The sequence below is a fragment of the Antrostomus carolinensis genome, unplaced genomic scaffold (assembly GCF_000700745.2).
Source record: "Antrostomus carolinensis isolate BGI_N321 unplaced genomic scaffold, ASM70074v2 scaffold3372, whole genome shotgun sequence".
Lineage (NCBI taxonomy): Eukaryota > Metazoa > Chordata > Aves > Caprimulgiformes > Caprimulgidae > Antrostomus > Antrostomus carolinensis.
Genome location: NW_010298760.1, coordinates 1 through 11,560, shown reverse-complemented (window position 1 = coordinate 11,560; position 11,560 = coordinate 1). Strand labels below are relative to the sequence as shown.

The following is an 11,560-nucleotide window of genomic DNA, read 5'->3' as shown; positions in this document are numbered from 1 at the left end:
GACACCAGTGACTGGTGTCCTTAGGTTGTCCAAGACTATGGTCTGAAGATGCTTTACATAAGATGAACAAGATGTCCAAAACAAGGCCAACTGTGGTGTAAGACGCAATTTACCCTTTAATTTCCCACCTCAATTTCACCCAGCCACAGAGGATGACTAGATTTCAGTATGAACCATTACCTAAATCATATAGTTGGTATGTCTTTCTTTAAAAATTTACTTAAAAACTGCTTGAGCTGCAGGTCATATCAGTCTGATTCGGAGAGTGAAGGCAGTTCCAACAGTACAATAGAGACTTGTCTACAGGCAGGTAAACGAGAGTCTGCTAACAAAGGGGTAACAAAAGCTGCTGGCTGGGCTGCCAATGTTGCACACAAACTTTCATAGGATGAAGATGCTGCGGATGAGATCCAGGATGGGAAAACTGAGCCAACACCTGCTGCTCTTCTAATTTTTTTTTTTTTTTTTTTTTTTTTTTTAATTCTCCTCTCACAAGAAGGGGTGGGTAGACTATACAGAGGAGGGCTGTACAAAACCGGGCACTAGGCAGGCATTTCTTCAGCAGGCAATCCAGGCTCTACCTGTCCTTGAGCTCTCTTGTCACCCGCTTGGTGATGCGTCCACACATCAGGCCGATGAGGAAGAGTACACAGATGCCAACCGTGATCACAGACAGTATGTAATTCTTGGACGGAGAGGTCATAACTTGCATGGCAAGGTCAGAAAAGCCTTCTGCTGGGGCAACCTGGAAGTGAGAAGGGAATAAATGAGACAAGCTTTGCTTTCCATGCAACCCTCAGCCTTGATATTTATCAGATTTAGTCTCTGGTACCACTACTGCTTCCTGCCATCATCAGTCTTGGTCTGAATCACAAACAAGCAGGCTTGCAATGATTTATCTGAAGGAACTGTTGCTCAGCAGACAGAGTTTTAACAAGAGGGTCTGCTGACCCTATCTCATTGCCCCAGACTTTCTCTAGAGGACACCAAGCCTTGCGTGCACAAAAGACAGCTTAATCCTGTGGTGTGGAGGATGCATCCCACACACTGAGAGAATAAGATATACAAGTTCAAAAAAGGAGACTCGATTTCCATTTTTCTGGACCCAACTCAAAATGCTAAACTTCAAAGACAAGAATTTAATTGCAGTTAATTTTTTTTTCCATAAATAGCTTGCAAAATAACGATCCAAAGTGAAGAAGAAAGGAGTTTACTGAAATCCTTTATATAGTCACCTTTGCAGCATAGCTCCACATTTCAATACGATCATTAAGGCGTTTCTTGCATTCAGGCTGTAACCTCACACGCTTATCTTCCAGAGCTTCCATTAAGCATGACATTTCTGTAATGCAGAGAAGATGCTGTTACAAAAGAGAAACAGTGGCTTCAACAACATGCTACGGAAAGGGACACTTCAGTTCTACTTAAGGCTGACGGGTACACAGCTTTCTAAACAGGTACTCAGCCTGACAGACTGTACACGAAGCTCTGTTGTACCCCTGAAGCTAGTAATTCCTCTAAGATTCATGATTAATATGGCACTTTGAGGAGTAAGGAATTCCAAAAAGAAATTACAGTACTTATCCAAGATGTAATTAATGTGATTTTAAAAAGTCTTCTAAATTTCCCCCTTCAGTGAGCTGTACTCTAAATTCCGTGCCTCTACCCTTTAGAGAGAATGAAAATCTAATTCAGCTCAGGAAAAAACACAGTGTATCTCCTTAGGCTTGTTAGGAGTTTCTTTTGATCAACAAAGTGTTTTGGAAAGGTTTAACTTCCCAACTTTTTGCAGTCCTGTGCAAAGGAAATGGGATCATAACATTCTGGGTGCCTACAGAGCACCTTGGCTAATTCGTAAGCTCTTTTAAATGCTCATAGGAGACACTGACATAAAATTTTGTATTTTATACTGCCTTACTTGAATAATCCTTAATTGGATGCTTTCTGCTTTGCAGTGAATAGTTATTTTGTTCACAGCAAACTTTAAACTAACTCCAGACTTTGTAAACACAATTGTCAGTTCAAACACTCAGAGGCAGATCTGTCTCTAAGCTACAGACGTGTGCATACCTTCAGAGCAAACACGCCAGAACACACATCAAAAGAATTATGACAAAACAGGAATAAATAAAGGATATCCAGAATTTCAGACAGGCATTCCATAACCAGCACGAAGGACAAGGAACAGGAAAATACTTGGCTGCTATTTTTAATGCCAGATAATGTCAGAAAGATGGGAAAGTTCAGAACTTTTTTCCCCACTAGCTTTCCTCCAACAGCGATATCCAGCTAGCTAATATAACAGCAGTAACAAAGTGCGAGAGCTTGACCTCCAACAGGAAAAGAATGGGTTAGGAAATACTTAAATAAATGATGTTTCAAGTGGTCTGAACTTGATGAACTCAGTCTCAGGGGACTTGGAACAGCTCAAAGTCTCCAAGCTTTTAGTTGCTATGTGAACTTGGAAAATGTAGTGAAGATTACCTACCTTCTGTAATACTGAAAAAGAAAAACCTGGTATATTTAAGCAGAGAAGAAAAGAGGATCAAAGGACTTCAGTTTAATTTTGTCTGTCAAAAATACTGAAAACAAAGCAGCCAACTATGGACAAAGACTGACATAAAGAAAGATTAGCTAAGAATGAATCTTGTGAAGCCAAATTGACTTGCTTCTGTAAGAGCAGCAGCTTAGTTCCAGGGAAGCTTTTGATGCAGTCTGATAGAACACTGTCATAAGTAAGCTTGGGAGCTGTACCCTGTGTGAAGCTGAAACAAGGGTGGGAGATAAACCTCTCTGAAAAATGAGTCCACGTACTTCAGTCCATGTGTATTAAGAGCTCGTTTTCAACAGGATTTAACTGAGGAGGGGAGGGGTTACACATCTGGTATCACAGACTACTGTCAGCAATCATATGAGTGATGAAATATAAAATATATTCATTAAATCTGCAGATAAGGCTGCAAGAATGAATAGACAAGGCTGCAAGTGATGGAATATAAAATATACTCATTAAATCTGCAGATAAGGCTGCAAGAATACTTTATCAGGATTGAAGAACTGGTTCCACCTTGGACACAAGGAAGGACTTTTTGATAGCCATCTTCTAGTGGCATCCACTACCTCTGCAGCCATTCTCCTTCATTACCCACACAGGACTGGGGAAAGATCTGGTAGTTAAGATAAGCTGCATTCTCTAACCAGCATTAAGGCTCCCAGGACCAAGAGGTTATAGAGTAAAGCAGGAGCACTTACGGCGTCCTCTCCCTGGTGGAATGGCAGCACAGTGGTGTTTGATGTCTAGGGCACAGGCTGTGTGGAGCACTGGGTCAACAAATATATCTGCTTTGCTTTCTTTCAGCATGTTGAGCACTTCCTGGGAAGGGGGAAATTACAAGTACATCTTAAAAAAAAAAGACAGAACGTAAAACTCACACTGCTCAATGCTTCTGAAAAGTGTAGTATCTTTTTAAATCCAGGATTATGAGAAAAAACCACCACTGTTCCTGGATGAGGCTACGAATGCTGGTTTAGGCTGGATTAAATGTCCTGGTTTATAAGGGATACTGTAGCTGTGGTCATTAAAATACCCGTATTAATCTAAAATACAAAGTCAATATGCCAGCATTACTTCAGTTAGAACTAAAATAAGGTGTCACAGTCACAGGGGCAACTCATACAGCCCCTGATCACAGCCAGTGCCTAGGCCATACCCAGCCCTCAGGAAGCCTGCAATGGAGAAAGCAACAGAAAAGAGATTAGTAACAAGAAACTTGGGCAACCATAATCAAGAAAGGACTGAAGCCTGCATTTGCAAAGGAGGCATTGTCAGCACAATCTTCACTGGCAAATTGAAACTGAATTGAATCGTTGCAGGCCAGAACTGAGATGTGTAAGGAAACCTGCAGAGCTCTGGTTTCATATTAGCTAGGACACAGCCTGGGCTGTGATCTGGAAAAGCGACCAACTTCTGCAGGGACAGGATGCCTTCCAGTGCACCTTCAGGGCACCTTCATTTCCTTTACCTTCTTGCACATTTCAGTTTTTATTTTCAGCAGATTCACTTTCAGACATTCTTCCACCTGCCCAGTCTGCTCCTGAGCTGCTGCTTCTTCTGCACACAAGCTGGAAATCTATTTTGAAAAAGGCATTTTAACGTAAGTAGTTCACAACAATGATTCTGGCTTTTAGCACATTTATCTCTCGATACATTAGTTCATCACAGGGCGTAGCTGGAGAACACTTAATGAGATACTTCCCCCCCCCCGAATCCTCAGAGCCAAATGCAGCCTGGCTCATGCAATATGAATCTCCTTCAAAACCCAACAGCAAGAATTCAGTATCACTGTACTGAGAGGAAAACAGGGAGGAAAATGGCATAGAAATAATGTTAAGATGTGAAATAAGTAATATGTGAGACATGGCTGATTTGGCTATCAAAAGTGAAAGCTCAAAATCTGACTGTATTCCAGATAAAGTTGACAAAACCAGAGAACTAGCACACATTTTTTTTTTATCAGGAAAGCAGTATTTTTCCAGTCACAAGTACTGATGACATCCCAGGTGAAAAAATTAACTTTATATTGGCACTGCATAGGAAACTGCAGTTCCTGCACAATGAGCAAAACTCACAAGCAGAGAACAGCTAGAAGCACTTCAAAGGGAGCTTTTGTTTCTTTTAATTATCAGGGTAGTTCATGCTTTAAGAAACAGAATCTGTTTCATGAAAGGAGTTTTCATTCTGAAAAAGCAGCTGCTGAGCTACTTCTCCTACCTCTTCAGAACAGTGCATCTGTAGTTGGGGATCCAGCCGATAATCAAGAGCCGATTCCTGGATTATCACTCGAATTTGGTCCTCGCAGTCTGGAGAGAGACGCTATTAAGCGGAGAAAGTCATTAACCCACTCAACGACCTTTATTTTCATAAACCAATCACCTTGTATTTTCACCTGTGTATTCTGTAACACTTGTACAGGAGCATAAAAACTCATTTATGTACAGCCTGTCACACACCACAAGCCCAAGTTTGCTTTGTTATTCAACAACTGTTGCTCAGCCCAATCCTGCAGAATTTCTTATTTGCATGCACCAGCTCTACTCACCTGGTCTGCATATTTCAACTTCAGGCATGAGATGACTTGTCCTTCCAGCTCTGTATCATCCTTGGCCCTATTCAGGATATTTTGGCAGAATTTTGGTATGTCTGCTTTGCACGCCTTCCTAAGCACTGGATTTAAGCGGTAATCTAACCGGGAAAGATGACAGAACTTCAGTAGAGTACACATCTCTTCAGACTACAGAACATAACACTCCAAAAAATATTTGATAGACATTTCCTGGATGAGGCTGTACCACCAATAAATTTAATTTTGGGGAAAAATAATGTTTTTTCACAACAGAATTTAAGAGCTTCAGCAATTAAGTGGATCCAATAACATATGCTGAGCCTCCAGAACTCGACTGAATGAAGTCAGTGTGTGCACTGACAACCATGAAGGAGAATAAAACAAAGCAAATATTCATTTGGCCATGCAGACCACTCAACAGCTCAGGCAGGTAAGTTTATTTTATTTCAGAAGAGGATACCTGTGTTCTGTGTAATCTGGCGCTTGGTGATCATTTGCTTGCATTTAGGATCCATCACTTCACTGTTCTTGTTTTGTTTCAAACACTGCAACATATTTTTTGAGTCTGCCTCTGGACAAAACCGCTACAAAAAAAAAAATATAAAAATGAGAAAACCCCAGGTTTCATCACTAAGCACTTGAAAAAAAATTCCACAACTATATTAAGGGAAAAGAACAACCCCCTGCCCAACTCACAGGTATATAGACACACTCCCTACCCTGAACAACTCTTATTAAAACCAACAGTGCTACTCTTTAAATTGACTATGGGCATGAATATCTCTGCTTAGGGACTGAGCACTAAGCTGTACAGTCTCGACTGGCTTCTAGGCACCAGCTTATGTTATCAAAATAAATTTGCCTTTATTTTCTATTCTTAAGTCACAGCACACTTTGCAAGAAATATCAACCAAATTAGGTCTCGTACCACACTACTTTCACTCCCCTTTATTTTAGAAACTAAAAAGGGAATCTTTTAAGCCTATACACATACTGCTGTTCTGCAGAAATGCCAGCTGGACAAAGCAACAGGTAAAGACTTCATTAGTAACACTCAAGACAAAGTAAGACCATAGAGAACAAGAAAGCGGAGAACAGCTCACTGATATTAATTTGTCTATTCTTGCCTTGAATTAGATAGTTAAAAGTGAACCAGTTTATCCAAAACTCAGAGCAAGGTACTAATTTCTTTGGTTAGAAACTAATTCTGTGGGTGTAAGGTAAGACTGTCTCATTTTCTATTCCTCACCATTCTGGTGAGATTACAGGTTTTGTTTTGGTTTTTTTTGTTTGTTTTGTTTTTTTTAAAAAAGCATGAATCTGTACTGAAGAGCAATAAATTCTCAAGATGTTCTGGTTGAGCCACAGCGTGTACTCAGGGTACTGCATCCAGACTACACATACTAATGTTTCAGGGCTTGAAATTCTGGCTACTGCACAAGAATGACTTGTATTAACGTTTATTGCTGCTTTCCACGTGGTACCACTTTAAGCCAGCTTTTCTATTTTAAGTTTTGCATGATTTTACCTGCTTTATCAATTTGATGAAAGTCTGTGTGCACCAGGTCAGCAGTGAACTGAAGATGTTACTCCTCTCTGTAATCATAACTTCTTCACCTTTTCTTGAAAGTCAACCCAAATCCAAACTGATTGGATGAAAACTATTAGAAGCCTGAGCACAGACTTTCTCCTCAATTCTGCTGGCAGCTGAGAAGAAATTCAGCAGTGCACAGGCTTTGATCAGATATTTGGAGGAAGTAAATTTGAAGAGAAGAGCCCTGAAGAAACCTCAGCTTGATTCAGAGTTAAGAAACTGACTACTCTGCAAAAAGCAATCACACTTCTGAAACAACATGGGAATCTTATACCAAGCCTTTATGGGAAGCTCAAAACTGATAGAGCTCTTATAAGCCAAGCTCACCCTCTTGAATCAGCACACTACCATTACCTTGATCATCTGCTTGCAGACTCTCATGAGTGTGTAATCCAGTTCTGGATCCATCATCTCTGTCTCCTGTAGTTTAAACACCTTCTGGTGGCACCGGGTACTCAGCTGCTTCTTGATTTCTTTCAAGCATTCAATAATCTACAACACAGTATTAAACCATAGCATTATGGATATGATTGTCATATGCTGCTCAAAATGCACAGCTATGGGTTCCTCTAATGGCTGTCTTTACCTGATTTATGCTGTTAAATTCCCAATATCTAGATTTTTATAAAAAAAAGTTATTATCAATGCTGATTTCCAGGACTTGCTTTAAGCTCAGTCACCTGGACCTACCCAAAAGACTAAACCTCATCTTGCAGATGTTACATCTAAGCAAACTTCAGCAACATTTGTGGTAACCAGCTACTAATAGCTTAAAACCAGCATTAACTGAGGAGTGAACTGCTCACAGCATTGCATTCACCCAATATTAATACTTGTGAACCAGGAGAAAAAAATACTATGCTCCCAAATACTAACAAAATATTTCAGTGGTATCAAAATGAAAATCTAACACTGCACTTACAGGGGCAAAAGTGTTCTTCAAAAGTTTTCTGAAACGAAAGTACAAATTAAATTGTAAATTATTAATACAATCCATTACCTGAGCATTGCCATAGGGTACGTTTTGGCAGTAATTCTTGATGTCACTTTTACAAGCCTCATACAGTTCTGGTTCAAGTCTGATATCCTCAGTCTGAAGGAAAAATTACAATATGAACTTTTAAGTAGGACTCTCAAGACTATTTTACTGTGTTAATCTATTAACTAGATCCTTCTACTCAAACAGCAGCAACTCTAACAACAGGCACGTCAGTTTCTTTGAATTTAAGGGTCTTGGGCATGAGAAGCAGTGTCAGTGGGAAATTAACTCTGCAAACCCATGCAGCACATCACTTGGCTTTTTACACTGAAGAAAGGGTTTAAACTTAATTTTAGAGCTGGAAAGTTGTTTCCACTGCTCCTCCTAAAAGGGCATCCACACAAATGTCCAAGATAGCTAAAATCTTTTCATAAAGAACATATTAATAGTCACTCATCTATTGCATGACCTGGAGCATGTGAATGTAGTTTCCTGATCTAGAGATGCCCAGCATTTGAATTCTTCTATACAAAGTCAAAACTGCCATATCTTCTGCTACAAACCTACTTAAGGTGAAGCTTTAACAGTCAAGGTTTTTGTCCAGTAGATATTAAGAGTTCAATGCTGCAAGAAATGCAGCAGGAAGCTGAGAGGTGGCCTTGCCTACCACAACAAATACTACTCTTCTTTATCCACTGAGCAACTTAGAGCAGCTGGAGTTGAGTTGCTTCATCTGTGCTTGTTTCCTCAGTCTGTAAAACAAAGCTTTTATTCTCCCCTAGAAAACTTTAAGGCCATCAGCATGTGTAGCACATTGCTATCTAACACTAAACCTAATCACTTTTAGCTGAAATTCTAATGACCATGTAGCTTGCCTGAGCCTTTATGAGACTATATTTAAGGCTTTAAAGTAGACAACCATTATTTTCACTGTGATGGGCAATTGAGCCTCGTGTTGTGAAAAGAGTGGAAAAAATAAATTAGATACATCTTACAAATGAGCTTCCTTTTTTTCCAGGAAGCTTTAATTCAAAGACCTTGCTAGAAGAACAGGTAGATTAAGAGTTTCATGCATGTTTACCATCTCTAGCTCCTCAACGCGCAGCTGTTTGCGGCACTTCAGAGAGACCCTGTGCTCCTTGGCATCCTGCAAAGTATCATTGCGCACAGTTGTGCTCAGACAGATCACCACATCCACCCTGCAGAAAAGAAAACAACTTTTTACTCATATACCCTTCACTTAGACCAGCCAAGACTGGTGTTGGATCACCACATCAGAGAAACTGACCCCAAGAATTCAAACACAACATCTTGTGCATCTGTGCTTACTTGTAGCCTGGGTACGGCTCTATGTAGAGTAACTGCATCCCAATTAAAACCTAACTCTTATGCTGTCTAATTGGAGTCTAAATCAGCAGACAGGAAGATACTAACAATCCCACCACACCCCTGCCCAGCAAGATCTCTGCTCTTAAATCAGATGAGCACTTTAGAAAAACCTTTACTTAATCTCAGGAACAGATGAAGGTGAGTATCTCCATGGCACTGCAAACAATCATTTTGCATTATGGGAAGGGCATTTATATAATAAAATGCAAACAGTCTTGCCATCCATGAACAGGATTGACCTTGTGTGTAATTTAGCCTTACATCATTGCAATAAGCCATTAAAAAACCCCTTATACTGAAATGAATAAACCAGCTAAAACAAGGGGGATATTTTCCCTTCCCTGATCAGCAAGTAGAACAATGGTAGCCTCCGTCTTAGAAGATGATGAATCTAGAAAGGATATAAAACATCCTGAGACATACAAGTCCACTGACTGCAATCATTAGCTATTTTCAGATCAAGAAAAATTAAGAGAAGTAATTTTAAAGAGGCAGGCAATGCCTCTCTACCTTAAGTACCTGCAGAACATAGTCACTAAGGGAAAACACAAAACAGCCTTTAAATGAAGTCCAGCATTTTCTGTCCTATCATGAAATATCCTGTAACTATTACATATTTACACCATTAGATTGCTGTTTGATCAGGTGTTACATACTTTTTTTTGATGTTGGGGCAAAGTTTCAGCACATCCTCCTTGCAAGCCATTTTAAACTTGTATGAGAATCTAAAATCTTTCATTTGAACCTGCAAGAAAGAAATGAGGAGAGGGGGGAACAAAAGAAAAAGAACTTTGGTCACCTAGAGGAAAAAAAAATGAGAAGTACTGCCCAAGAGAACACTTGTTGAATCACACAATCAGCAAATGCTTTTGTCAACAAATTAATAACGTGGAAGCAAGGGGAACACTGCACTGCTGAAGAAGCTGGGACCTTATCTACCATATGCCAGGAAGGAAGGAGAACCTGAAAATAAATAATCTCCAGAAGTGACCATTTATGACCAGGCATGCAAGTACAACTGTCTGAATTCACAAGAGCACTTTAAATACTGGGAAATCAATCTTAAAGAAGGACAGGTTTCATAATTAGCTAATTCCTGTCAACATCCTCAACAAACAGAACAGGCTTCCACCAACAGTGGAGAAAAGCTCTGCTTACCAGTTGGAAGTGAGTAACTCCAATTGCACATTTTTCATTCATTTCCTTCTGGTGTTTGTTCTGTATTAGACACTCCATCAGGTCCCCAGAATCAATCTGGTTATCTGCAACCTCCTGAAGAAGAGATCAAAGGCTTAAAAATGAGTTACTCTTACAAGTCATTATTTTTACGCTCCTTTAGCCCACTGTAACTAGGAAATAATGGAATTTACAGTCCCACTCTATTGTGAGCTTACACTCACTGTTAACAGATCATATGAGAGCTGTACCATGCAAGTATTTACAGACACAATCCAGAAAGGAATCATCTCGAGCACATGCACACTTTAGACTCAGGAGAACGTACTGCAGAGATTCAATGCTTACATGAAGTACCACAGTTAGGTGCCTTCACTGCTACGTAACTACTCAATCCTAGAACAATGTAAGAAGTTATTACAGCAATGCTGTATTATTAATTATTATTATTAATGCAATGCAATAACTGCAGAGTGGAGTGACTAGACAATGCTTGTGGGCAAGGGGAAAGGAAAGAAGTTTATTTTTTATCTCACTGGAGAATGATTTTTCCAATTACAGGGCAATTTTCATCTCCAAACTCTAGCTTTTATGCTAAGGCTCTGAGAAACAGCAGAAGTATTAGATGGAACAAAGAATTTTTGGTTTAGGGTGTTTTTTTTAATTAGAGACTTTTGTAACTGCTTACCTCTGATTTCACTTTTGAAGTGTAGCAAGTACACTAAGAATTAATACTAAAACCTTTTCCCCCCCACAGTGTTTCTTCCCCCCAGAGATATTCACACTATTAGGGAGTACTCACATGACAGAACGTCTGGATAATGGGCTCACATGCTCTCATCAGCAAGGCTTCAATTTGAATGTCCTGCAGAAAACAGGAAATATTACATTATCACAGTGAATGGACAGGAAAAAAAGTCTCTGGGAAAAAAAAAACCTGTGATAACCGTGATTAACTTGTGATAAAAAGTTAAATTCAACCCAGTTTACAAGGTTTTGAAAGATGCAATCCAGAGCTTTGCCCTTCAGTTCTGGAAATCCTAGGGTTTACTCTTGCCAGTAACGTGGGAAATGCAAGGCAAGCCTTAGCTTGAAGGGAAGAGCCTGGTCTCCACAGAAAATCAGTCCTTGGATATTTCAGCCAACCTCCTCTGAACTGAATGCTACAGCACTAGAAGTCACCTTATGCCTAGACAGGAGTTAAAGATTAATGATAGAATCACAGAATAGTTTGGTTAGAAAAGACCATTAGATCACTTAGTCCAACAATAAACCCAGCATTGCCAAGTTCACCACTAA

General features: G+C 39.7%; 1 protein-coding gene across 1 annotated transcript; it reads right to left on the bottom strand.

Moving 5' to 3' along the window:
* Positions 1–480: 480 nt before the first annotated feature.
* LOC104520747 (Golgi apparatus protein 1) lies at positions 481–11,135 on the bottom strand (the record flags this gene model as incomplete). The annotated part of the gene is made up of 13 exons (XM_010162531.2): positions 481–745; positions 1,236–1,342; positions 3,253–3,373; positions 4,023–4,130; positions 4,772–4,873; positions 5,100–5,242; positions 5,584–5,707; positions 7,072–7,209; positions 7,718–7,810; positions 8,778–8,895; positions 9,742–9,830; positions 10,244–10,357; positions 11,064–11,135. Coding segments are annotated over 13 exons (1,497 nt in total), but the record flags the coding sequence as incomplete, so codon positions are not given.
* Between the last annotated feature and the right edge of the window lie 425 nt (positions 11,136–11,560).